Here is a 26146-nt window from a genome sequence, read left to right on the forward strand (position 1 = left end):
GGCTCTCAGGGGGGGTCACTCCCTGACACCTGCCAGCCTGCCTTGCTCTGCAGGCCCTGCCTAAGGAATAGCCCCACGGCGGGGGGATGCTCCTCGTTGCCCACGCGTGGAGGGGTTCAGGGCTCTGCCGTGCCCGTATTTACGCCACTCGTGGCAGCGGGACATTGCCCGCCCCGCAGCCCGTCCGCCAGGCGGCGCCGCAGTGCCCCGCCCCGCCCTTCCGCCCCGCCCCGCGCCTTCACCGCGCTCTGTGCGCATGCGCGGCGCCGCTGTCAGCTGAGCCGGTTGTCACGTGACGGCGCGGCCGAGGGAGCGGGCCCGGCGGGGGCCGCGCGGCGCGGGGCGGCGGCGGCGAGGTGCGAGCCCGGGCGGGGGGCGGCGGCGGAACGGGGGGCTGGCGGCCCGTGGGGGTGCGGGAGGGGGGCTCTCAGCCGGCTGTCAGCGTGCGGGGCTGCTCAGGGATGCGCGGGGGGTGCCGGCAGCCCGCGGGGTGCCCAGGGACGCGGGGAGGGGAGGGGGCTGGCAGTCTGCGTGGGTGCGCGGCGTCCCGGGGGTGTTGGTAACCCGCGTGGGTGCTCAGGGGTGCAGGAGTGAGCTGGCATCCCGCGTGGGTGCTCAGGGGAGCTTGGGCGCGCTGACAGCCCTTATACGTGGCTGGGTGTGTGTGTGATGCTCAGAGCCTGAGTGGGTGCAGAGGGGTGCTGGCAGCTTGCGGGGGCCCACCCGTCCGTGGGGCGGCTCTCATCAAGCATGGGTGCTCAGGGGTGCAGAAGCGTGCTGGCAGCCCGCGTGGGTGCTCAGGGGAGCTTGGGGGTGCTGGTAGCCCGTATATGTGGCCGTGTGTGTGTGATGCTCAGAGCCTGAGTGGGTGCCAAGGGGTGCTGTCAGCTTGCAGGGGTGCCCGGGGGTCCCTGGGGGTCCTGGCAGCCAGCAGCAGTGTCTCAGGGTGCCCAGAGACATAGTAAGTGTATGGGCCAGCCTAGACCCTGTGTGGGTACCCAGGGGTGTGTGCTGGTGGTGCCCTGTGGGGGTGCTGGCAGCCTGCGGGGTTCCCCTCAGAGTGTCTGGGAGTGCTGTGCAGTGTGTGTGGGGGTGCACATCCCCACCTCAGTGTGCACAAGGTGTGAGGTGCTGGCAAGGGTGCGGGGTGCTGCGAGGAGGGCAAGCTGGAGGGTGCAGGAAGCCCTGTGCTCTGTGGGGTGCAGCTGTGCTGCTGTGTGGGGGCACAGGGTGGAGGGGGAGTGGGGCAGCACAGCGTGGCTGGGGCAGGAGCTGCGGGGACTTGGGGGGGGGGTTTGTGCTGAGCAGCCTCCCTGTGGGGAGAAGCCAGGCTGGGGGGACCAGGCCATGCTGCGAAGCGCAGTCTGGGGGTGTCTCTGGGACTGCGGGAACACCAGGTAACAGGAACGAGAGGCTGATGCTGTGGGGGTGCAGCTGTCGTGTCTGGGAGGTGTCCTGCAGGCAGGGGAGTGGGGCAAGGCGGGAGGGGGATCTGGCAGTGTCAGCTGTCACTTGTGTCACACTGAGACCAGTTACAAGCAGCACTCTGGAAATAAAGGATTCAACACGCGTTAAGGGAAGCGGCAGTGAGTTTTGCTGTGCAGCTCACTTTTCCAAAAGATTTCATATTGTCCGTTCTGCATGCAGCCCCTGCTCAGCTGGCGAGAGCTGTCAGGGTCAGCAGCAAGTTGCATCTTGCTTTTGACTTCTGGCGTGGGGTTGTCACTCTAAGGGACAAATTGCTGTCACCCTGACCCCCCCCGACCAGCTTTCCTAGGCGCTTCACTCACAATAATGAAATTGCTAGTGTGTGTAGGGGGAAAAAAAAAATGCACATGAAAGTGGCCGAGGAGTTGGATTTAAAGTGGAAACCAAATGTGACTGTTCCTGTCTTTGCTCTTTGTAATGATGAGGAAATGATGTAGTGGGGTTTTGCTTCAGTTTGAAATATTCATTGTGTGGATGAGACAAGTTTTGCAGCAGCTTCTTGTTGATCACGGGGAGCTGAGTGCTCGCTCCCTGCTGCTATGCAACCTTTAATCCAGCCACAAAGAAGGCAAGTCATGATGAACGCATTTCCTTGGCTCTTCAAAGCAAAAAGCAGCTGGGCCTGCTTGGGGAAAAAAAAAAAAAAAAATCACGGGGAGCGATCAGGCAGACTGATGTAACCGTGCTGTTTTATCTGGGGGACGTCGCTGTTGGGTAGTTCAGATAACGTGCAGGCCATCTTTGGGGAGGGGTTATCCATGCCTCACCCAACCCTGGCACCCTCTCTGCCTGCTGTCCTTGCCCACAACCAGCCCTTGATGCTTGGCAAAACCTCCCAAACCTCACCCTTGCCCCTCGGGCCTGTCACTGATGACAAAAAGCTTCTAACGCTTTCCTTCTGTAAACTAATGCTGCCGCTCTTCCCGGTCCCTGCCTCTCCAGATGGCCCTGCCTGCGGTGGAGCCGGTTCAGGGCATGATTACGTGGCCCGGCTGGGAGGGAGGAGGCTGGGCAGGAGTGATGCATGTGCTGCCTTCGGCTCCGGAGTGCCTGCCTGCCTGCCAGCCGGGCTCACTGCTGCTCTGGAGGCTGGTGTTGCGCAGGATGGACTGGCCCTGCTTTCTGCTGCCGGTGTTGCCTGGTGCTTCAGGAAATAAAGTAGCGTTGTTGTGGCCTGAGTAACTGCTCCCGAGCTGCTGGGATCTGAAGCAAGCATCCAGAGTTGAGCAAAGTCCCTTTTGCTCCCTGCTTCCCCTCTGGTTGCAAGGCCGGACCCTCCCAGCAGTTACAGCTCTTGGCTTGTTTTTGAAGGCAGCAGCCAGGTTTGCAGAGAGCGGTGCTGGGAGGGGGGGAGTGCCTGGGGGCTCTGGGGATGGAGCAGGACTCGAGCAGCCTGGGCTGAGCTTTCCCTGCACAGCCAAACATTTAGGTCTGTGCTGGGACCACATCCTGCGGGTGCTCGCGTGACCTGGCAGGCGCTCGAGGAGCCCTCTGGCAGGAAACAAGCCCGTCTGCAGTAGCGATATTTCTCTACTGCTTCCGCTTGGCCCCATCCCAGCTCCCCACCAGCTCCAGGAAGGACTGGGACTGCTGGGGTGGGGGTGATGCCTGGGGCATGACACCCCAGAAGAGTCTTGGGGCAGGACTGAGTCACCAGGCTGTGTGGCAGGAGCCTGATGGATAATTTCCCTGCCTCTGGTTCTCCTTCCTGGGGGGCATTCGGGGTGCTGGGTGCGGCTGGGGGGCTGGAGGAAGCAAAGGCTTTTTTTGGGAAGGGAGCGGCAGGCTGTGCAGAAGCTCTTCAGGGCACGTGTGGGAATTAAACCAGCTGACTGCTTTCCAGCCGAAGGCAGGAGGCTTGTGTCCTTGGTGAGGGCTTGTGCCCCTGCTCCTGGCTTGCAGGACCCTGCCGGGGTTTTTGCTGGAGCAAGAACTCTGGGTTGTGCAGGTGCCTCATCCTGGGAAGCCCCTTAGTCCTGTAGGCACCTCCATGGCTGTGAAACCTTTGGGGCGGGTGGTTTGCAGTCAGCACGTGGACCATGCTCCTGCTGGATGGAGTGTAATCAATTTTTTTTTATTCTTTTTAGTAAAAAGTCTTTAAAAAGAAGTTAGGAAACTTTCTCTTCCCTGGCAAGAGCAAGCTGTTCCCTTGCAGCAAACTGTGTGTGGGTTAATAGTGCTAAATGCTCTTTCCTGGGCATCCTCTTGCCAGCCCTGCACGCTGCCAGCATGTCCCTCCCTGCCCTGCTGCCTGTGGCTGTGGTGCCACACTCACCACCCTTGGAGCAGGGGTACACAGGTCCCTTGCCTGTCGCAAAGCGGGTCACATCCAGGCTCTGCCTGCAGGATCCTGAGCCCGTCCCGCCTGGGTGTGCCCAAAACGGGGGCACGAACCTGCAGGAAGAGCCAGTGGGAATGTGCCATGCACCCTTGACCTTAGGACATGCCAGCTCCGTGATTGCTTGGGCGGGAGCGTGTATAAAAGCCCTGGAGGAGACCTTGCTCTGGCAGTACCAGCAGGTCTCTGCGTGATGGCTGACCCCAAGGAGCCCGAGAAGGGGGCTGTCGAGCTGGGCACCCCTAATGCAGCTCCCTCCACAGGGACCATGTCCACCCGGCGCCTCCGCAGCGAGGACTACAACGACTACAGCTCCACGGACGTCACGCCGGAGGGGAGCCCGCCCGGTGGCATGAACGGTTTCGCCCACCCTGAGTCCTACCAGCGCTTTGGGGAGGCCAACGGCACAACGTGAGTGATGTTTCCTTCCCTGCCCGGCTGGCCCAGCACCTGGGGAGGGTGGAGGAGGTAATGGTGGCTCCCTGCTGCCTGCCAGCTTTGCTGGAGGATGGTGGAGCTGTGGTTTTATGGGGAATCCCTTCTGGGGGTGGCAAGGGCAGAGCTGTGGCCCTGCCTCCATGGGGTGATGACACCAAGAGATCAGCTGCCTCAGTGTCACTCTCTGGTGAAGCTGGCCTTGCTGGCAGTGGGCAGTGTTTGATGCTTTTTCCAATATTCACCCGCTCCAGCTAGGTGTGATGGGGAGCTGTGGCAAGCAAACAGCATGTCCAGCTTCAGAGGGTATGTGGGCATGTTGAGCCATGCCCTGAGGGCTTCTTTGTGCCTTATTCACTAACTTGGGCAGAGGATGCTGTGTCTGCCCGGTGGAGACCAAGACCTTCAACTCGGAGACTCTCTTGTTGTGCAGTTGCTCAGTGCTGAGCTGCGCTCGCGCTGGATTTTGCCTCAAACCTGGTTCTGTGAATGCCCACCCAAAATCTGTTTGCTGAGTCTGCCTCTAGTCCTTCCTCACTCCTACTGGGCTGAGCTGGGTTCAGGGGACGGGATCTGGACCTCCGTGTGCATTTCCCACAGCAGCTCAGAGCTGCTGGACCCTGAGCAACATGAGCCGAGGGCTGAGGCTGTGCGTGGTGGGTGTGCGGGCATCTGCTAACGCATCTTTTCTCTCTCAGGTGGTACCAGACCCTGATCCACCTCCTGAAGGGGAATATTGGCACAGGGCTGCTGGGGCTGCCTCTGGCTGTGAAGAACGCCGGCATCCTGGTAAGGCAGCTCTCAGCCCTGCTGTGTGGGAGCTGTGGGGCAGAGTCACCTCAGGGCGTTGGGCAGCTTGTGTGGATGCTGTTAGGGCTCGACTCCCTGCCGAGATGCCTCTTGGTGCTCAGCAGCTTGTGAGCTTTTGCACCCTGGGCTCTGTGGCTTGCTTCATTTGCTGCTGAGACTGTTCTTGTCGCTCCTGCCTTGTGCTGGCTGGTCTCGAGGAGTTCAGCGTGCGAGTCGGGGCTGTGGTTTGCTCTGCTGGGGTCGGGCAGGGTGCTGGGTCCCTGCTTCTGCACTCCCTGGCTTCTGCAGCATCAGCCCCTTTCTCCCAAAACACGCCGTGCTGTGCTCCGGTGGCATCTCCTCACCCTGCTCATGGCAGGTTCAGCATGGCCTCCACCTTAGTTTGTCCCAGTTGGTCCGTGCTGAGCATTCTGTGTGTCTCCTGAGGGTCCTGTGAGCACAGCACACACGTGACGAGCCCCATCAGTCAGTGGTTAAGGCTGGTGATGGGGGAGGGTGGCGTGCTTCCCTCTGTGGGGTTTCACGTGGGCTGGCCCAGCCTCGCAGCTCTGGGGTCAGTGGATGTGATGCAGCTTTGCTGCCTGAGGTCACACTTGGAGGTCAAACAGCAGCCTCCAGCCGCTGTCACACCTCCCCCCTGCTTCTGTCCCAAGCAGCTCCTCTGTGTCTGTATCGTGCCCCAGCAACTGTCATCTGTGTGAGAGGTGGGGGCACCTTGCTGCTCTGCTCTGGGTTTCGTCACTCAGCAATGCAGCGTTCCCATTGCTCAGATTGAAAAGATAAAAATAGTTAAAAAAGAAAACTCGATTTCCTTTGTCCAGACCATGACCTCTTTGTCACCTGTATAATAGGGGTATGCAAGATCATTTGAAAAACAATCCTGGAAGCGCTTTGCTATGCCCAAACTGCCCCAACTTGCTTCTTTTGCATCATTCCTGCCAAGCGCGTGGCTCTCTGTGGGGTTTCTTGGTCCTGGGGCAGGGGGGCCGGTTCCCAGGAGCAGCACCTGAGCTCCGTTCAGCCTCCAGCGGTGTTTCGGCTCACCGAGCCGGTGGAGTTTTGTCTGGCAGTAAATCTCATCGTGCAGCTCTGCCTTTGGCCATCAGAGTGCAGCCTTCCCCCTCTCTTCCCCTGCAGCTGGGTCCTGTGAGCCTGCTGGTGATGGGAGTCGTGGCTGTGCACTGCATGGGCATCCTGGTGAAATGTGCCCATCACTTCTGCTACAGGTAAGGAGCAACTCCCCTTCTTGGCACTGCTGCTCCTACGGCCCTTTCTTCCTTCCCAAGAAGCCTTGTGGTTTTTCTGAAGCCTCCCAGCAGCAAGTTGTCTGTGTTGAAGCCTCCGTCGGGAACTGCTTCTGGGCTTTTCACAGGAACTGTTTTCCCATTAATATCATCATTTGCCTTGGGAACCAGCAGACGGGGCTGGTGTGACGTCCCTTCTCTCCTTCTTCTCTGGACAGGTTCCAGAAGCAGTTTTTGGACTACGGGGGTGCTGTGGTGTATGGGCTGGAGTCAACTCCCAGCGCATGGCTGCGGACACATGCCATCTGGGGAAGGTACCTGTTCCCCTGCTCCAGGCAGGGGTCTTTAAGCCCAACGTGCTGCAGCTGGGACAGAAGAGCTGGCTGGTCTCTGAGCTGTGTTGGCAGATGAGTTCAAGTGACATAAAATGTTATTTGGCTCATCCACCCTGAGCGCTCAGTGTCCCCCGGGGGTAACATTGAAGTCTTTGACTCAGTCCTTTCCCCAGCCAGATGTGGCTTATACTAAAGGAGTGGGTGAAATAAGTTTCCACAGCATAACAAAGGGGTAAATAACATGTACTGCAGTGCTGGCCCGTCTAGTTAGACACTGAGCATGTCTATTGGCTGCTCCCAGGGATGCTCCAGCCCTGTGGATGTCCCATATCACACAGATCATTGCACATCAGATGCTGGGAACATCCACCTATTCCTGTGTCTGGGGAGTGTTGTCTCCAGCTGTGACAATTCAGTGGACTGGAGATGCTAAACCCAAGCAGGAGAGTTTCCTCCTGAGACTGGTCCTGACCCTATGGAGGGGATGGGAGGGGGACACTGGAGAGCCTGAGGTCTGCGAGGTTAGATGGAGGTATGGTCCTGTCTCCTGATCATCGAGGAGAAGGCAGCTGGGCGTGCTCTGACCTGCACACCTCAACCCCTGGGGAGAGCAGCATCGCTGCAGCATTGGAGTGCAGCCCCAAGCAACCCAAGTGGGCTCTTATTTCTGTGTGGCCTGGCTAACGAATGGTCTTTTTTCTATTCTAGGCGTGTAGTGGGACTTTTCCTGATCGTCACTCAGTTGGGTTTCTGCTGCGTGTACTTTGTCTTTCTGGCTGACAATCTGAAACAGGTTAGACTTGCTCCCTCCTTCGTGAGCAAGGGGAAGGTGAGAGAGGGTGTGGAGGTGCTTGGGTTGTTCTTAGCTCCTGTGTCACGGCCCTGTTCTCCACCAAAGGTCTGGTTTCTGTACCTGATGCTGCTCAGGAAGGTACTGCTCCTCTGCCCGGGTGTTTTGGAGGATTGGTTTTCCTGTTCAAAGAGGGCAGGTTTTTCTGAGAGTCCCAATGACTTTGCTCCATGTGCAGAGGCGCTGGAGCCGTCCGTGTCACCCAGGGGAAGTGGGGGCTGTTCCTGGTGAGGGAAGGCAGGAGGGAGGTGACAGCAGAGGGACTGTGCCTTTGATGCCCTGCCCACCGTGGTTAATGGGTTTATTGATGCTCTGTGTAGATGGTAACATGTGGGTACCAGGACCTGCTGTGAACCTCTCTTCTCCCTTTCTCAGACCTGTTTGCATTCCAGTTTCTTTCCTCATCCTGTGGCTCTGGAGCTTAATTACATCTTTAGGGAAAGAGTTTCCTTCTGCCAGGTGTCAGAAGGAAATAAACAGAAACCCTGAACTGCTTGGCTGGCTCCTGCTCTGTAAGAAACTGGGAATAACAAGTCCCTGTTCCCAGCCTCTGCCAGCTCAGTGCCTCGCAGGCGCCGCTCAGCATTGTTCCCCCGTGTGCTCCTGCTCTTGCAGCGTGGTCTGGTCGCTACAGCTGCGGCCGTGCCCTTCATCAGCTCTTCCCTGATGCCCCTCAGCCCCAGAGGTGGTTCCCAGGGGAGCAAGGGGGGGGGCTCTGCCAGTGGGTGCTGGAGGTGCTGGCTCTGCCTCCGCTCCAGGAGAAGCAGCAACTGAGGGGATTCCCTTTGTGCTGCCCTGTGGGATGGCTGGGAGTAGGAAATGGGTGAACATCTGTGATCTGACGCCAGCAGCCCTGAGAGCAGGAGCGAGCAGGGTGTGTGCATGGGGCCGGGCTGCTGCTGCCCCCCTGCTCCCCACGAACGGCTCCTTGCTGCTGTTTCAAGGTGGGCTTCTTTTTGCCGGGCCCCTTGCAGCAGAACCTGAAGGCTGGCTCAAGCCATAAGGCAAATTTGCAAAAATCTGCAAATCCAACCTATTTTAGGCCATAGCTGGGAAACTTCATGCTTGGCTTCAGTTTTGGATTTTTTTGGATGTGGGGAGGGGAGCACTGCTTGTTTCCTTTTGTGGTGGGGAATAGTGTGTTAGATGGAGATCAGTGGTGCAGGTGGTACCTTGGGCAAGGTGCTGCTGTGCTGGACAGAGCTTTGGTTTGGAAAATGGCTTTGGAGCAAGCCACAGAGAGGCAGGGCAGGCTGGGGCTCGAGCAGTGCTGCCCTGTGGGTGCATGGCTCTGCACTGCCCTCTTCCACGGAGGATGCTGATTTGTGCAGAAACTCTTTAGCCTCTCCTCTGGGGCACAACTCGCTCCAGAGCAGGCTAAATTAGTTTGCAGGCAGTTCTTTGCTGCAGTGGCCAGACGGCACCTGGTACCCAAACCAGCTTGGTCGTGGTTGTGTTGGTTAATCCACAGTGTGCCCATGCTCTTGGGAGGGATGGCTCAGCCATCCATTTCCAGGGGCAGAACTGTCCCTAGAGGTGAGCATGTGGCCTGGAGTGCCTTTGGAATGAAAGACCCCAAAGAAAGGATGATTTCCTATGAAGAAAGCAAAGTTGGGGGCCAGCAGTAGCTTCCATATGTCCTCACCTGGGAACAGGGCACTGGGTGACTGAAGGCATATGTGATGTTGAGTGTAAAGTGGTGCTGACAGAGGAAAAGGACCCTTGAGGAAACAACACTTAATGCCTTTTTCCTCTCTTCTCAACTGGTGGGCAGCGCAAACCAGCCTCTGCCCTTGGCGTGCTCGGCTGCCGGGTTTGCGTGCTCAGTGAGCCTGGGCTCGGGCAGGGTTTGCTGTCTCAGCTCAGATGCTGTAGCTAGTCCCACCTCTGCTCCTAGCAAGGTAACAGGGATTTGCTTTGAAACTACTTGAAAACCCGTGTTGCTTTGATTTTAATTGACTAGCTGTGTTGAAAGTGAGCTGATGGGGTAGTATTCTGACCCACCCGGGTTGGGCTGCCAAGATCTGTGGCTCTCAGACCTGTGTGACTCTCAGACCTCTACAGAGAGATCTGGACAGGCTGGAGCGATGGGCAAAGGCCAGCTGTAGGAGTTTCAATAAGGCCAAATGCTGGGTGCTGCACTTGGGCCACACCAACCCCCAGCAGCGCTACAGGCTTGGGGAGGAGTGGCTGGAGAGCTGCCAGTCAGAGAGGGACCTGGGGGTGTTGACTGACAGCCGGCTGAACATGAGCCAGCAGTGTATCCAGGTGGCCAAGAAGGCCAATGGCATCCTGGCTTGTATCAGAAATAGCGTGGCCAGCAGGGACAGGGAAGGGATCTTACCCCTGTACTCTGCACTGGTGAGGCTGCACCTCAATTACTGTGTTCAGTTTTGGGCCCCTCACTCCAGAAAGGACATTGAATGACTCGAGTGTGTCCAGAGAAGGGCAACGGAGCTGGTGCAGGGTCTGGAGCACAGGTCTGATGGGGAGCGGCTGAGGGAACTGGGGGGGTTTAGTTTGGAGAAGAGGAGGCTGAGGGGAGACCTCATCGCCCTCTACAACTACCTGAAAGGAGGGTGCAGGGAGGGGGGATGAGTCTCTTGAACCAAGGAACAAGCGACATGACAAGAGGGAATGGCCTCAAGCTGTGCCAGGGAAGGTTTAGACTGGATATTAGGAAGGATTTCTTTGCAGAAGGGGTTGTTGGGCGTTGGAATGGGCTGCCCAGGGCAGGGAGGGAACCCCCATCCCTGGAGAGCTTTAAGAGTCGGGTTGACCCAGTGCTGAGGGATCTGGTAGAGTTGAGAATGGTCAGTGTTAGGTTAATAGTTGGACTGGATGATCTTCAATGTCTTTTCCAACCTCGATGATTCTGTGATTCTGTTCATCAAGCCTTCCTGTGCTTCCCCAGGTCATATCTGCAGCAAATGGGACCACCAATGACTGCAGCCCGAACAGGACAGTGGTCATGACCCCCACCATGGACTCCCGGCTATACATGCTTTCCATCCTGCCTTTTGTGGTGTTGCTCACGTTCATCCAGAACCTCAAGGTCCTGTCCATCTTCTCCATGCTGGCCAACGTGGCCATGCTTGTCAGCCTTGTTGTGATCTACCAGTACATCGTCCGGGTACGTGCATATGACTCCACTCTGTCATTTCTGTGATGTCCCATGTTTTGGCATGTGGAGGGAGCTCAGCAGTGGGGTGTCTGCATGCCGTGGGGTGCTGCTCGCTCCCGTGGGCACAGCAGTTACCCTCTGCTCCACAGGGCTTCCCCTGCGGCGTGGGGCTGTGACAGGGAGCGATGGGAGCAGGGCAGGTCCTCCCCATCCTCCCCATCCACCCTGCATCTGAACTCTGCGTGGGCTTTTTTCCAGGACATTCCTGATCCCAGTGACCTGCCTCTAGCAGCAGCCTGGAAGACCTACCCTCTGTTTTTTGGCACCGCGATCTTCGCTTTCGAAGGCATTGGGGTGGTAAGTCTCGGCGTGTGGCAGCGGGGCTGCCTGCAAAGGAGGCTCAGCCCATGCTCGGGCTTGCTGCAGCACCTGCTCTGTGTTGCAGCTGTATTTGCAGATGAACTTCTCTGACGGTAGCCCAAATTCTGGATGATGCTGTTAGCTTTAGCCTCCAGGCTATCTCCTGGGTCAAACCCCGTTGCTTCCATCTGAGGCTGGAGGAGCACATGCTCCAAACCTCAGGAGGTTGGTTGCTGCTTTGAAGGTGGCTGTATCTGGCAGTAGATTGGGCTCTGCTGGGAATTGCACTGGCAGCTGCCTTTGGCTCTGCTGGCTAACCTGCGGTCGAGGAATCGTCCTGAGTCTTGTTACCAAGCTGGATCCTGAAGCTGCCTAAGTGGGAGGCCAAAAACCGTGACAAAAAAATGTGATCCGTTCCTTCCCACCCTGCTGCGGAGGCACCGAGATCTCCCTTCGGCAGCCACGTGGCTCCAGCCTGCCGTGGGGCTGGATTTGCATGTGCCTCTCATACAAGACGCTGTAAATAGGCTGGCTGTGTCTGTGAAAAAAGCTGGGTGGGTGGGTGGAGAGCTTAATGGCTCCCTAAGATGTTGTGGGTTGCTTCTGGGAGCTCCCTTCAAAGGAGAAAAAAATGTTTTCATCTCTTAATATACGGTGGCTATATAAACACAGGGCTGGAGAGGGCCAAATCCATTACAGGAGGAGTGTTTACTGAATGCTGTGCCCAGGGCAGAGGGCTCTTGCTGTCAGTGAGGCACAAATGCTCTCTTCCTCGCATGGCTTGGAGATGGAGAAGCAAATAAAAGCTTTTCTGGTCCTGCCTCCTCGCCAGCTCTGCCACTCTGTCTCTTCTTGGAATCCCTACCACTCAAGGACAGCTATAAAAATGTTTGCTGAGGTCCTATATTTGAAAGCGAGTGTTAGTAGTATAGAGGTGAGGGACTTGCCTTTGTCCTTCCTTTTTTTTTTTATTGTCCTGCCCAGTTGAAATCTGTCCATTCAAACTTGATAGGAGAGGAGAAGGTGTCTTGGTCTATCCAGGGTCTGCTGGGGAAAATAAGACAATGTAACATGATGGGCCTGTCCCAGTGGGCATGGCTGTGCTGTTTTGGGGTGCAGAGTGTAATGCAACCAAGGTATGGGGCAGATTGCATCGCCCCAAAAGGCCAGGCACCAATGGGCACAGCTCCTGCCACGGGGAGGGAGCAGGTCCCTTCATTAAGGCAAGGCCGTGAGTGACCTTGCTGGAGACTTGCCATGCCAAGTGTGAAGGTCTCGAATGGGAGCACAGAAATCAGATCTCCAGGCTTTTTCAGCTGGGTTCTCTGGGCTCCACGTGTGACCATCCCATCCCCTGGCATGGGGGGCTATGCTTGGCCATGGGGCTGCCTCTCCTGCTTTCTGGGGCTGAGGGGTATAGAGGAACAGGGAAAACCTGCTGCTCTGTCATCCTCCTCTTCCTCCTCCTTTCACAGGTATTGCCTTTGGAAAACAAGATGAAGAACCCCCGGCAGTTCCCAGTCATCCTCTACGTGGGGATGACCATTGTCACCATCTTGTACATCAGCCTGAGCGTCCTGGGGTACCTGCGCTTCGGGGCAGACATTCAGGCCAGCATAACCCTCAACCTGCCCAACTGCTGGTGAGTCCCAGGGGTGAGGGAGGAGGGTCCTGGCCAAGGAGGCAGGAGATGGGGCAGTGGGGGATGTCGTTCCTTAGGAGAACTAATCTGGGTGAGCTTGGGGAAGGATCAAACATGCTGTAATCAAACTGTCCAAAGGAGCTTGTCAAGGGTTGTCTGATGCATGGGGTGGTGAGGCTCATTGCTGCGGTGTCTGAGCTTGGTCTTGGCTCTGCAGCTCAGGCTTCTTCCTCGGGGTCCCTGGTGGTCCTTGCCTGGGTAGATGCAGCTCCTGCCTTTTTCTTGGAGCCTTGTGGTCTCTTTTCGGGTGCTAAACAGCACTATGACTGGCAGCTGTTGAACACAACCCTTCCATATTGGAAGGTCATTGAACAGTGGAAAAACTGCTTCTCTTTCCCAAATGAAGCACATGGAAAACTGAACCCAAACCTGGGAGCTCCAAGGGGGGGTGAGATGTGATGTCTCCACACATGGGCTGCTTGTTTGCAGCCCCGGAGCTCCAACTCCCACTCCTGGGCTCCGTGTTTTGCCTGGATGCAGCTCAGCTCGAGGCGGCGCTTTGCCTGTGAGTGCTGGTGCTGTGAGCATACCCCTTCCTTCCCATGGGGGCCAAGCTCTGCAGCTCCCCAAACCTGTTTGTCCTCTTCTGGGATCCAGCAAGGCCTCTTGAGATGCTCCGGTCTCTGGCTGGAGCCCTGTGGAAATACATGTGGCCTGACGCTGTACCTGCTTACCCGGAGGGGTTATTTCTCCTCTTTCCAGGGCTGGTGGCTGTTGCAGCAGCTGACTGAGCTGTGTGCTGGTCTGTCCTGGGGGTGGTGGTTGCTCAGTGTCACAGCCCCATATTCATCCCAGAGCAGAATTGCAAGTAGTTTCTCTTGCCTTTCGGACAAGAAGTGTGGAACACGCAAATATAGAGAACAAATGTCTTTTCCAGCTTGCTCTGCTTGGGACTATTTGAGAAAGTCTTGAAAAAACTCATCTCTCTTGGTTCTTACGACACGCTGCTTTGGGGTGTCTGTGTGGCAGGACATGGTGCTGACAGGCGAGGAGGAGCTGGAGAGAAGCTCTTCTCTGCACTGCAGAGGTACCACTTGCACGGCAGCACCTGCGCCTCGGTGCGGAGCTGGGGCTGAGGGTTGGCTTTGATGCCATGAGGCTTCTTGGAAAGCTGTCCTGTGGCAACACAGTTTCTCTGGGTTTGCCTAGGAGCACTCTGAAGTTCAACAGTTTCTCTTCGATGTCTCTGCTGGCTTTAAAATCCTGCAAGAGACCAGAGTGAGAATTTGAGCTGGGGGTGCCTGTCCCCCTCCCCAGCCCATCCTCTCTGCTGGTAGCAGCTGCCCATCACTGCAGTGTGTCTTGCTGCCTCTTCACCCCTCTTGAAGTGAATGTGGGTAGGACTCAAATTTTGAGTCACTGGTCGGTTTCCACATGCTGACCTTGTTGAGCTGCATAGCTGGGGCTCTGGAGAAAGCAAAGATTTTTTTAAGAAAATAGAACCTGCTTTGCTTTAATTATTGCTATGTGGGTTTTTTTCAATTTGAGTGCATGGACTTTCATTCATGCTGGATCTGTGTAGTGACTGAGCTGCTGGATATTGGTGTCGGTGTGGTAGAAGGTCTCGGCCCTACGGAGAGCCCAGCTTTGTCCCCTGCAGGGGCTGGGAGCTCTGCTCTCAGCGAGGAGGGATGGGGCTGGTGGCAAAACGTGCCTGTATTGTAGGGAGCTCTGAACCCCACCGTCCCAAGCACAGGAGGTGTGAATCCTATCTGCTCAGCAAGCTGAAATGAGGTGAGGAGGCGATGAAATGCTGCTGCTTCTCCTGAAGGTGGAAGGCAGGTTAGATCCAGGTCTTGGGCTCTGCAGGGCACCAGATAACGCCACAGCCTGTAATGACATCTGCTGACCTGTAATGCTGCCCAGGGGCTTCTGCGGGAAATGTTTGCTCTAAAGGATGACCTTCCTTTAGAAGAGGGTAATGGGATTTCTGTGACTAGCTAGGCTACAGAAAGACCCTATTTCAAATACATGTTTCTAGGAGTATCCACACTTTATGTTAAAGTACTTTTCTGAAAATAACTGTAGGGTTTTTCAGATAGTGAGAAGAGCCCTTTGGAAGCAGCGCCCGGGGAAGCCTGGGCACGTGGCAGGGCTCCTGCGGGCTGCTTCTGGGGAAGGCATGCTGCGGTCCTTGTGACTCAGCAGGCAAAACACTTCAGTGTTTGTGCATGTTGCTTCCTGGCAGAACATTCGATGGAGGCTGTAAATATTGGACTTGGAAATGAGTTATCTAAAGTGAGGGCTGGGATATGTGGGCTAAAGCCTTGACCGCTGTATTCCCATGCATTAAACTGTAGGTGATGGGTGAGGACTTGCTCTTGAAATGAGTGTTTTGCCCATCCTACTTTGCCTGCGGGTTTTCTCCCCAGCAGTAAAAGATGTTGGGCTGCAGAAGCTGGTCATAAGGACTGTGGGTGAGAAGTCATGGGATTTGCCTGTGGCGTTGAAGACAAGGTGAGGATTGTGGCAGACATGCTGCATCCTTCCTTGGCTGTAGCTGTTGCGTGGAGGTCTCTAGAACAGATTGGATGAACGTGTCAGGAATCGTTGAGTTACAGGATGACTAAGGACTTTTCCAGCCTCATTTCTCTTTAACCGCAGCTTCCTCAAATGAGGAGTGTGTCGGTTCCCAGTGCCCCATCTAACCAGGCCTCCAAAATACCGCACTGCTATGCAGAAATCCCTCCTCAGAAGGGTTGCTTCACCCCACCATCTGAAGAGTGAAGAAATGCTGTAGCGAGGGGGAAGATGTTTGGTTGCGTATGGCCAGTTGGAGGGAGGTCATGACAGAGCTTACGGCCAAAGGAAGGTATGCCATTTCTTGCAGGTTGTTGGGATGGCCTGGTGTAGCTCGCTGGGTTAAGCAGGTGGTTGCTGTGATTGGCAGAGCAGTGGCTCTCCAGGGCCCTGTGTGGACCCGTGTTTTCTGGTGGTCAAGGTTAGCGCTTGAGCTCTTCCTCTTGTTGATATTTAAAATGCCCTTTGAGCTTGTTGTCCTGGTTCCTGACCTGTACAGGATTGGTACCCAACCTTCTTCTGTACCTTTTTTAATAACATCTCTTAATCGTGGATTGCCCTCGAGCACTTTATGGCTTTACAGCATCACTTAACTGAAAACACAACGATAAGATATGCAGGCCATGGGGTAGGTGGCTCAAGGCTACCGTGCACTCAAGTCATGTGTGGCTGAGTGGGCGCACTCTGGACTCTGTGATAGCTTTGTCTTTAGCTTGCCTATGGAATCACAGGTTAACTCAGGTTGGAGAGGGCATCAGGAGATCATCGGGTCCACCCACCTGCTCAAAGCAGGGCCAACTTACATTCTGAATATCAGTAAGGAGGGAGGTTCCCCACCTCTCCAGGCCCTTGTTCTGGTGCTTAGCTTGCCTATTGGGATGCAGCTCTGTCCCGTTGTCCCTGGTTCTTCTACTGTGCAACTCCGAGAAGACGCTGTCTGTCTTCTCTGTGCCCTCCTATTAGGTAGCTGAAGACAGTAGTAACATCCCCCTTAACCTTCTCTTCGTGCTGAACAAGCCCAGGTCTCGCAGCCTCTCCCTGTACGTCATGTGCTCCAGCCCCAACTATTTTAGTAGCCCCCACTCAACTTGCTCTGGTAGGTCAATGTCTGTCCTGTCCTGGGAGTCTCAAGACTGGACACAATACTGAAGATGCAGCTTCCCAAGCCCCAGACAAGAGAATAATCCCTACCCTTAACCTGCTGGCTATGCTTTTGCTAACACAGCCTGGTATGTGATTGACCTTAATCACTGCAAGGTCCTGCTGCTGCCTCATGTTCAGTTTGCCAAGACCTCCAGGTTCTATTCTCCTAGCCAGATGGGAAGCTGGGCCTCAGCCCTTCCCATGTGTGGGATTTTGTGTTTGCATTTGAACTTTGCCCGTGCCACCATGTTGTTTAGGTTCTGCTTCAAGGTGTGTCAGCCATCCCCTCCAATTTGGTCTTGGGAATTTGCTGAGAGCATGCTCTGGGTTGCTGAGAGCTCATCCAGGTCCCTGATGAGGATATTCCCATGATTGCCCGTTGGCAAATTCCCACTGACTGTTCACTCTGTCCAATATGTGCCTGGAAATGGATGCTAGGAGGACATAGCCCATACTTTTCTGGGGATCGAGGTGAGGCTGATTAGCCTGTAGCTTCCCTCATCCCTTCATTCCCTCTTGATGGTGGATATGATTCTTCTTCCCAGGCAGTGGGACCCTGATCACCCTGCTCTTTTAAAGATGATAAAGTGGCTTCAGGCTGATGTTGCTCACAACCTTGAATACATCTGATCTGGTCCCACGGACTTGCATAATGCCCCATTCACTTAGGTGATCCCTAATGCCATCCCCCGCGATTGTGGGAAGTGTTTGACTCCACCAGACTTTGCCACCAGTGTTCAAAGTTGTCTTGCATGTGAGTACTTGGACTTCTCTGGTTTGAGACTGTTGTTGTAGCAGCTGGATGCTGAGAGCCAGCACAGAGGGACACTGGCTTGGGCCCAAAGAAGGTAAAAGTGTATAAGAAGGCAGGAGGAGCCAAATACCTTCTTCAGCTTGGATCCACTTCATATTTACCCATGTGGTATGGCCAGGACCCATGTATCTTGCTTGGTCAGCACATCTTGAGTTGGGGAATGGGTGGGATCATATGTGATGTCACTTCTCTTTTGGAGAGGACAGAGATGAGGCTTGAAGGTGGCTTTCTGGCCATCTGTGACAGGCGCTCTCCTGCAGCCACGCTTGCCCCCCCACTGCATCGCTGTAGGATCTGGGATGTGGGAGATCTGTCTCGGGGTGAGCCTAAGGTGCTGTTTGCAGCATGTCTGCACTCTGCCTTCCTTCTGCTCAGCCCAAACTGCTCTTTTAACTGTCTTGCCCCCAAACATGTATTATGCAGCATTCCAAAAATAGCTGCTCTTTTTTGTTTTATGGAGGAGGTTGAGTTGCAGGTGGCAGTGGTGACGTTTTCATTGCATTTGCTTTGTAAGCCCAGACTTATCCCTGCAGTGCTGTCCTTTTCTCCCTCCTCAGAAGCCAAACAGTAATAGAAATCTGTGAACTATTCATGGCTGCAGCTGATAAGCCTCTTCGAAGATACTCTTCGTCTCCTGTTTTAAGATGGAGAATAAAATCTAGATGGTTACAAATAGGAGAAAAGGAGGGTTTTTTTCTTCCTTCAGCTCAGAGGCTGGATTTTGTTAGTGAAGGTCAAGGTGAGGAACCTCTGGGGATGGGTGATGGATGCAACTTCATTCTGGGTCACTGGCCAAAAGTCAGGATTGCAGGTGCTTGGCAGTACTGGTGCTGGTGGGTATTTGGGTGTTGTCTGTGGGGGGCAGTCATGAAGGCCACCCGGTGTCACTGCGGACCTTGCAGAGTCCAGCCTGGTCAAGTGGAGAGGGTGGTACAGAGCCTGTATCTACACAGGGAGCAAGGTACCTGGGGGACTTTGTGCAGCCAAGGGCAGTGTGGCACACCTGAGCATCTAGAAATGTGGGTAGGTGCCTTAACTTGTTGAGGAACAAGTTGGGCTCCCGCTCCCTTGGCCAAGGACACCTCAACTTTCCCTGTGCCTTTGAATGAGTTAGGAACAGGACAGTGGTTTGTCGTTTTTTGGGGGTTTTTTTGGTTGTTTTTTCAAATAGCTCTCAATATCTGTTCCCATGAGTTTTGCCAAGGGGAGACAGCACTTGAGAGGCTGCTGGCCCAACTCCTGACCTGATGATTCCTTATGCAAAGCCAAGACTAAAGGCTCTGATTAGGTGTGGGGGAATGTGTTGCCACAGCATGGAGGTTGCGCTGTCTCCTTGCTATCTCTTGCCCAAGAAGGGCCTCTGTGGATTGAATGCATCACCACTAATTTTCCAGGAAAGTGTTCAGGACACAAAAGTCCTTCTTGGCAGAGCATTCTGCTTCTACTTTCTGCCGTTGATGCGCGGGGGCTGGAGCAAGAGTATGTCTCACTGGGTCTCCTCCTTCTTGTTTGCAGGCTGTACCAAGCTGTCAAGCTGCTCTTCTCCTTTGGGATTTTCTTCACGTACGCCGTGCAGTTCTATGTGCCCGCCGAGATCATCATCCCTCCCCTCATCGCCCGAGTGTCGGAGCGCTGGGGCTGGCTGGTCAACCTGCTCCTCAGGGTGGTCCTGGTCAGCGTGACCTGTGAGTAGAAAGCAGCTTGTTTGAGTTCCTCTATGAGGATGTGGCACCTCTTTCCTCCTGTGGGCTGGTGGTGCTGAGAGCCTTCGCCCCTTGCCTTGCTGCCTCCTGCTGCTAAAGCCTCACAGCAGGGAGTCCCCTGGACCTTGCTGATGCAAGCCAGTAGGCCATGGTGGCCTCCAAGGAGCAGCAGCAGTGGTCCTCTGCCCCCTCTGTATGAGACCAGTCTTCTGAGTGGAGGAGTAGTAAACTTCCCAGATCATTTGGAGGTCGCAGATCCCCGTGGAGCCTTGGGCCTGGAGTCCCCCTGATGGCACTTTTTGGGGCCATTGAGTCCCATCAAGCTTTGTACAAAACACTCCCAGCACCTGGTCTGGAGCCAGGGCAGCCCAGACTGGAGGCTGTTCTGTGTAGGCAGTGTGCAGCCAGGCTCCTCATGCCTGCGTGACGGGGGCACGGCTGCAGAAGGGCCGCAGGCCACGAGGGAACGGGTGTCCTTGTACACACACATTCATCGCAGCGTGTAGCACAGCAGACAATGGTACATGACCCATAACCAAAGCCCCAGTGTGCCCGTGGCAGTCTGCTGGGGTGCGGAGCGTGCTGCAGGGCAGGTCTGGCTGGATCAGCCTCAAAGTGTTTTTTTTTTTGGGCACCTCAATGCGACAGAGATATCGAGGTGCTGGAATGAGTGCAGAGGAGGGCAAGGAAGGGCCTGGAGAACAAATCCTATGAGGAGCGATTGAGGGAGCTGGGACTGTTTAGTTTGAGGAGGAGAAGGCTGAGGGGAGACCTCATCACTCTCTACAACTACCTGAAAGGACATTGTAGAGGTTGGTGCTGGTCTCTTCTCACAGGTTATTAGTGACAGAACAAGAGGGGACGGCGTCACCATCCCTGGATGTGTTTAAGGGTCGTTTAGATGAGATGTTGGGGGATGTGGTGTAGGGGAGAACTTTGTAGAGTAGGGCTGAGGGTTGGACTCGTAATCCCAAGGGTCTTTTCCAACTTGAATGATTCTGTGATTTCCCTTGATGGTGTTTGGAGCCTGGGGTGAGGCTGTGGTGGAGCGGGCTGCTGGGCTTGAGCCTGGTGGACCTTGGGAAAGGTGTGGAGCAAAGCAGGTGCAGGAGTATCTGATTTTGGCTGGCTTTGATTCCCAAAGGCTAAATCCTTGCTGTTGTCAGCACAGCTGAGACGCTTGACTGAGCTCCCCGGCGTCACCTGCTGAAAAAGAGCTTTTCTCCTTGGCTTGACGCTGCTGATGCACCAGAGTTGAGCATCAGGGACCTGGCCCTGCATCTCAGCTGGCTTTGGTTTGGGTTTGAGAGGAGCGTGGTGCTAACTTGAGGAGGGTGAAGCTGGCTGAGAGCGGGGTGCTGCTGGTTTCTGGGCTCTTGTTAACGATGAGCCAGAAGTGCTGCATTAACAGAGGTGGGCAAAGCCAAAAAAAACCCCACCACTCTGTGCTGAGTTCCTGAAGCAGTGCTCTGCCTCGACGCCTGTAGCTGGAGGGACAGTGCAGGGATGAAATCCTGCTGTGCTGGACCATGTGCTCTGGCCACCCTGGTGCTGTGGTTGGACTCAGAGCCTGCTTGTGGGATGGGAGCCTCTCCCAGAGGGTGTTGGGGTTTGCCTGGCCAGGGAAGCGAAGGCTTGGAGTGATGGGATGGCTTTAGGCACTGGCAGTGGCTGTGCCCTCCCGTTTAGGGGTAGGGAGGCAGCGGAGGTGTTGGTGGAAGGATGCTGGTTCCTTTGTACCTCCCCTTACCCTTCCATGTAAGAGATGGCTGCGGCTGTTGGTGAGGATAAAAGCAATTAGGGGGGTTGCATGAATATTCATCGGATGATTGCGTGGCCGCGGAACAAGCCCGCATCATGGCTTTGGCTCCCAAAGAGAGGATGCAATTTGGTGTATGGGTGTCTTTTAAGCTTAGACTTCAAAACCAGCACACTTAAAAACCCTTTGAATTAATACCTGTGGAAAGCACGACCGTTGCCCCTGGAGGCTGAGGACTGCAGCTGGTGCTTCAGTTCTGCTTGTTTTAGAGGAGGGTTAATAATTTTGTTTACTTTGAGTCCAAAGAGTGGTGTGGGGTGGGCTGAGGATGCTGTTGGTGGTCGGCTGCTCTGCTCTCCCCACAGGCTGCCGGAGCAGGGATGCTGCTTGCAGCAGAGACCTGGCAGAGTGCTCCTTTGCCTCTGTGCAGGGCTGAGCACTGGGATAAACTTCCTCCAGGTCAGCTCAGCAGGAATCTTTGCTGCTGTTTCCCATGGTGGAGGGATGGTTTGTCTCTAGGCTTATTCAGATGACAGCAGGGCTGGAGTAGTGGTGATGTGCAGGAGAATCTCCTTTTTGTGTCTTTGCCTGCTGTCAGCCTCCCAAGCCTTCCATCTCCTGCGGTGCCGTGGGTGATGTTTGGCTCAGGGAGGCTCCAACAGCCTCTTGCCTGTAGCTGATTGCCAGGGAGTGAACAAATCCCCCTGGTAAGGAGCCCTGAGGTGACCCTTCACCACAGCTGTAGCTGCCACGGTTCTAGGTGTCTCCTATTTCTAAGCAGAACTTTCAAAGCAATAAACCAATTTATTTCTCTTGATGCTGAAGTCTGCTTTGCTTGCAGAGGATGCTCTTCTGTTGTGCAAAGCTCGGGTTGCCTTTTCCTCTGGCTTTGTTTGACCAAAAAGCAGCAGCGATGCTCTTGAATGCTGAGGTTGCCGTGGATGGGGAGCTTGCTCGGTGCATGAGCATCCCGAGGGCCACCGCTCCTGGTTGCAAAACGGAATCTGGACGATCCTTTACTTGAGATCTGCTCCCCAAACGCCAACACTGCGGTGACCCGAGCGGAGCCCAGAGGTGGTGGCTGTGGCTGGCTGGAAGGAGAAGGCACCATCCCTCCGTCGTCCCCTGGCTCCGAGCAGGAGGAGCAGGAATATGCCGGAGTTTGCACCGCTAAGTTCGAGCTGTCAGAAGTCTCCCAGGGGGATTTTCCTTGGCTGCAGTTTTTGCCGAACAAATGTTCTCCCCGGGGCTGTGCCGTAGGTGCTCTGCTCCTGGAGCAGCTCTAAACACATGCAAACCACAAGGATTTATTCGGGGTGGGGGGAGAGATGGATTTTTTCCTCCCATCTCCTGCTTTTATGGGGTTTCTGAGGCTTTACAGCTCCCCAGGTGTGGGGAGCAGGAGTGCTGGCTCTCACGAGGGGGGCTGGCGTTGCCCACAGCCATTCTTCTGCCAGCGGTCTCTGTTTGCCGGGGCACCCTTCCCGCTCAGCCCCGGAGCTTGCTACGGTGGTGCCCAGGGCGACAAAAAGAGTTTTCGTCTGCGAGCTGCGCTTTGTTAACTCAGTGTAACGGCTTAATGGCTTGTTGGGGAGGAGTTGCTGGAAAAATACGCAGCCACGTCTTCAAAGCTCTTGTGTCAGGGAAAAGGGCAGAGGTGTGATTCAAGCAGATGGCATCCCTGTGGTGGGTTTTTGCTCGCTTTGACTCGGGGGAAGAGGGTCTCCGCTGCCTGGGAGCCGGCAGCACTAACGCCATGTCTGCTCCTTCTCCAGGTGTTCTGGCCATCCTCATCCCGCGCCTGGACATCGTCATTTCGTTGGTGGGCTCCGTCAGCAGCAGCGCCCTGGCTCTCATCTTCCCCCCACTGCTGGAGATTGCCACCTACTATACAGAAGGCATCCACCCCATTGTTGTGGCCAAGGACATCGCCATCAGCCTCTTCGGCTTCGTGGGCTTCGTGGTGGGGACGTACGAGGCGCTGGTGGAGCTGATAGCGCCCGCCGCTGCCGTTGTGAACAGCACCAGTGTCATGGTGCAGTGACGGGCCCCCCCCTGCCCTGCCGGCCCCTCCGGATGCCATGCTGGGGGCACACAGGCACTGGGTGCTGCTGGTCCCCTGGGAATGGCCTCCCCTCTCCTCTTGGGAATCACGGTGGCTTTGGCCTGCGAGAGGACGGGGCCACCCCCCACTGTGGCCGCCCCTCTGCCGCGGGGTCCCGTGCTGGGCTCTGGGCTGGGGCAGTGGCTTCCCTGGGGGCTTTTCGGTGGTGATACAGCAAAACAGCTCTCTGGGCACCTGTAAATAGTCACTCTGAGAGGTGAGGAATCCCAGGGATGTAGATTTTGATTTTATTTTATTTTTTTAAATCCCAACCTTTCTGTATATCCCCCGTTCCTTCAGTCAGGGCGGGGAACAGGGACTGCTCTTTTTTGTGCCAGTTTTTTTTTCCCCCTCAGCACTTTATTTTTACAGCAACAGAGAAACCTCAGCTCAGGTTGGAAAGCGTGGAGCTGCTTCCCCACCCCAGCCTTGTGGGGAGGGTGGGCAGAGCCACCAAGGTGTGGAGCATCCTGGGACCCCCCAGCTCTCCCGTGGTGGGATCCCCAGACATGGGCATTGGCTCCTGCCCTGCTCCGGCGCTGTTTCCAGCCACCTCGGGGCTGAGCAGGGCCTGGAGCTGGGCACTGGGCACGGCACCTCCCTGGCCTGGGAGGGTTTGCTGGACCCTGGTCCACGCTTTCAGTAGTGACACTTCTTTTTTCCCCATCTAACGCACATACCTAACGCGTGGCGTTAGAGAACCGAGGCGTGCGGAGAACGAATTGGCTCTGCCATAACGAGGGTCCGAGCCAGTCACCTTGGGCTGTGAGCCCCCTCCCTGCACGGGACGTGGTGTCCCCGGGGCTCACCGTGTGCTGCCCACACGCCGCAAAAACACATCACCTTGTTTACAGTGCCCGAGCTGGCCCTGGCACGCTCCGGCTGCGTTTGCAGGCTGACACTGAATGTCAAATCACACACAAAAAACCCATACTATTTTTTTTTTTTCCTCTTTCTCTCCTGGTCTCACTCCCTCTGTGTTCTCTGCCTCTGTCCCAGCTCCTGTCCTCTGGTAGGATGCGGCTCTGGTGCTTCTCCCTGTGCTCCTGTTGCTTCTTGCGTTGTGGCTGGTGCATGCCTGGGGGGAACGGTCCCCGGTCCCCAGTACGCTGCTGCTTTCCTTCCTCTTAGTGAGCCCAGCTTCCTCCCTAAAGAGTTTCCTTGCCTTTCTGCTGGATTTCTTTTTTTTTTTTCAGGACAAGAGAGCAAATGCATCCTCCACGGGATGTCTTTTACTAGAGGTGCAAAAAGGTTTTGGCTGAGCCGCCCCTCTGCAACCCTGTGTCGGCCAAACTCCTCCCTGCTAACGCAGCATCTCCCAGATGCTGGTGGCTTCCTTTGGGGAGCCTTTATCCCTGCATCCTGCTGCAGCCCTGTCTCCCTGCGGGTGGGCAAAGGCTGCTGGCGGTGTGGAAAAGGAGTGTGAATATAGCCCTGGCAGGCTGCGTTCCTGTCTTTGATGGAGGATGAGTGAGGCTTGGGGTTATTTTTGGTGTTTGACCCGCTTCTGGGAGGAGAAGGCTGTGCAGAGCAGTGTCCCTGCAGCCTGCCTCCTCCATGTGTGGTATGTTAGTGTCTTGCACTGTGTCCCCTTTGCTGGCTCTGCTTTGGGTGCCCTGTGCCGGTACACGGACCCGTGACCAGGTGCAGGGTAGGTCTGTGCCACATCGCTGCTCCTTTCCAGCCCCTCATCTGCTTGCTGCATCTCTTGGTGCTCGCTTCGTCTCCTCCAAGTCTGTGCTGGTAAAGCTTTTGGCCTGCTCCAGCATCTCTTGGACCTGACCAGAGCAAAGCTTTAAGTCAAATCCTCTATCTGGAGGACACCACGGGGATAGAGGGCAAACACCCGGGTCTGGGAGGTGGGGGGGCTCCAGGGCATGCCGTGGACAGGAGAAGTGCAATATTCACATCCATCGCTGTGTACTGACCCTGGCGTGGCCCTTGGGGGCTGGGTTTGAGTGCAGAAATGTCACCCTTGGCAGAGCAGGGCGTGCTGTGAGGAGCAGGGGACGTCTGATGCTTGCCCCCAGCTCTGTTGGTACCCCACGAGAAGGCTGGCCACGTTTTGGGGGACACCTGTGTGCCAGGGCATGTCCCCAGCCTGGCACTGGGCATCAGTGGGTTTGCTAGAAGGGCCCCATGCATCCAAACTCACTTTGCAATCAGTGGTGAAGACCTCATTTCCAAGGAGACTGGGATATCACAGCATTAAATGTTTTTTGCAGTTCTTCACTTCTGTCAGGGAGAGCAGGGGGTGTTTGGAGATGGGGCCACAGGTGCTGGTGGGGCACGCGGTGTGAGGGGCTCTGCCGAGCCAGGAGGACCTGACACAGGACCCGATGGACACGAAAACTTGACACTTGTGTATTGTAGGCTGCTCTGTAACCAAGGAAACTGTAAATATAGAAATGATTAATGTACATGTCTCGTGCCTATGGATATTGTCAGCGTACAGCGTGTGTAGCTGCCCAGTGCAAGAGCTGGTGCTGCACCTGAATCATGTATCTTACTTTAATCAATAAATATGATCTATTTTTTACGTGAAAAGGTTCTGGGGTGTGAGATGAGGGTTTCTCTTCCACGAGGCAGGTGTAAAACTACCTGGCAGGGCCTGGCCCAGGCAGGTCTGGGGGTCTCCAAGGGGGACTGTGCTGTGCCAGGCTGGATGGAACAGTGGTGTGGCTGTGTGGACATGCTACAGCCTCTGGGACTCATTTCCCTTTTTGTTTCCTCTTCTTTTTTTCTCTTTTTGCAAATACAAGGGCTAGGGGAGGTGGGGATGTCTGTGGGAAAGCAGGAGACCTGGAGCCCAGCAGGCAGCTGGGGTCAGACCCTGTGCTTTTCTCACCCCTGCAGCAGCATACAAGACTTCCCCTTCTGCTTCAAATAAAAGTATTTCAGCTTTGCTGCTCTGGAAATCACAATTTTTACTTCTGACTGCATTTGTGCAAGTAGGTTGTGGGCAGAGCCTTTTATAGGGCTTGCTGGGCTTGGCTCTTCTCTCTGCCCCAGCAAAGCTACTCCTTGGCTTCTTTGGCTGTGTCCTGGGATGCAGCAGCCTGGTTTATGTCAAAAGTGGGGCTGGAAAAAGCCTGGCATGTGCCGATGGCAGCAGCATGGTGGAAGCCGAGCTGCTGCTGATCTGCTTGAGAGATCAAAGGAGCAAAAGCCAGCCCACGCTTGGAGCTGGCCGGGCACCACGCCAGCATTGCTGCAGCTCTGCTTATCCTCACGCTGCTGAATAATTCATGCCATTGCCGTGTGTCATTAGCGGGGCTCTTTGGGCAGTCAGTGCTATAAAAAAGTTAATCTCTTGAAGCTGTGGCAGAAAAGTCTCCTTAAAGCATGGTGGAGAGTGTGGTCTGCAGAGGGGGATCGGAGGCCACCTGAACCCCAGGGCAGGAGGAGCGGCTGAGC

At 55.5% G+C, this 26146-nt stretch overlaps 1 protein-coding gene across 2 annotated transcripts; it reads left to right on the forward strand.

The window, feature by feature from the left end:
* The first annotated feature begins 232 nt into the window (after positions 1–232).
* On the forward strand, positions 233–25280 carry LOC141929065 (proton-coupled amino acid transporter 1-like). Of its 2 annotated transcripts, XM_074838125.1 has the most exons (11): positions 233–356; positions 4090–4237; positions 4960–5050; positions 6209–6297; positions 6534–6629; positions 7359–7443; positions 10415–10633; positions 10883–10981; positions 12460–12626; positions 18679–18848; positions 22401–25280. In XM_074838125.1, the coding sequence occupies exons 2-11, from the start codon at positions 4095–4097 to the stop codon at positions 22667–22669; spliced, it is 1428 nt and encodes a 475-aa protein (XP_074694226.1). In that variant the 5' UTR covers positions 233–356; positions 4090–4094; the 3' UTR covers positions 22670–25280. The 2 variants fall into 2 exon arrangements, with proteins under 2 accessions (XP_074694226.1, XP_074694225.1); XM_074838124.1 differs by lacking the exon at positions 233–356 and having other exon boundaries at positions 4076–4237.
* Positions 25281–26146: the final 866 nt, after the last annotated feature.

This window comes from Strix aluco, chromosome 13, assembly GCF_031877795.1.
Source record: "Strix aluco isolate bStrAlu1 chromosome 13, bStrAlu1.hap1, whole genome shotgun sequence".
Lineage (NCBI taxonomy): Eukaryota > Metazoa > Chordata > Aves > Strigiformes > Strigidae > Strix > Strix aluco.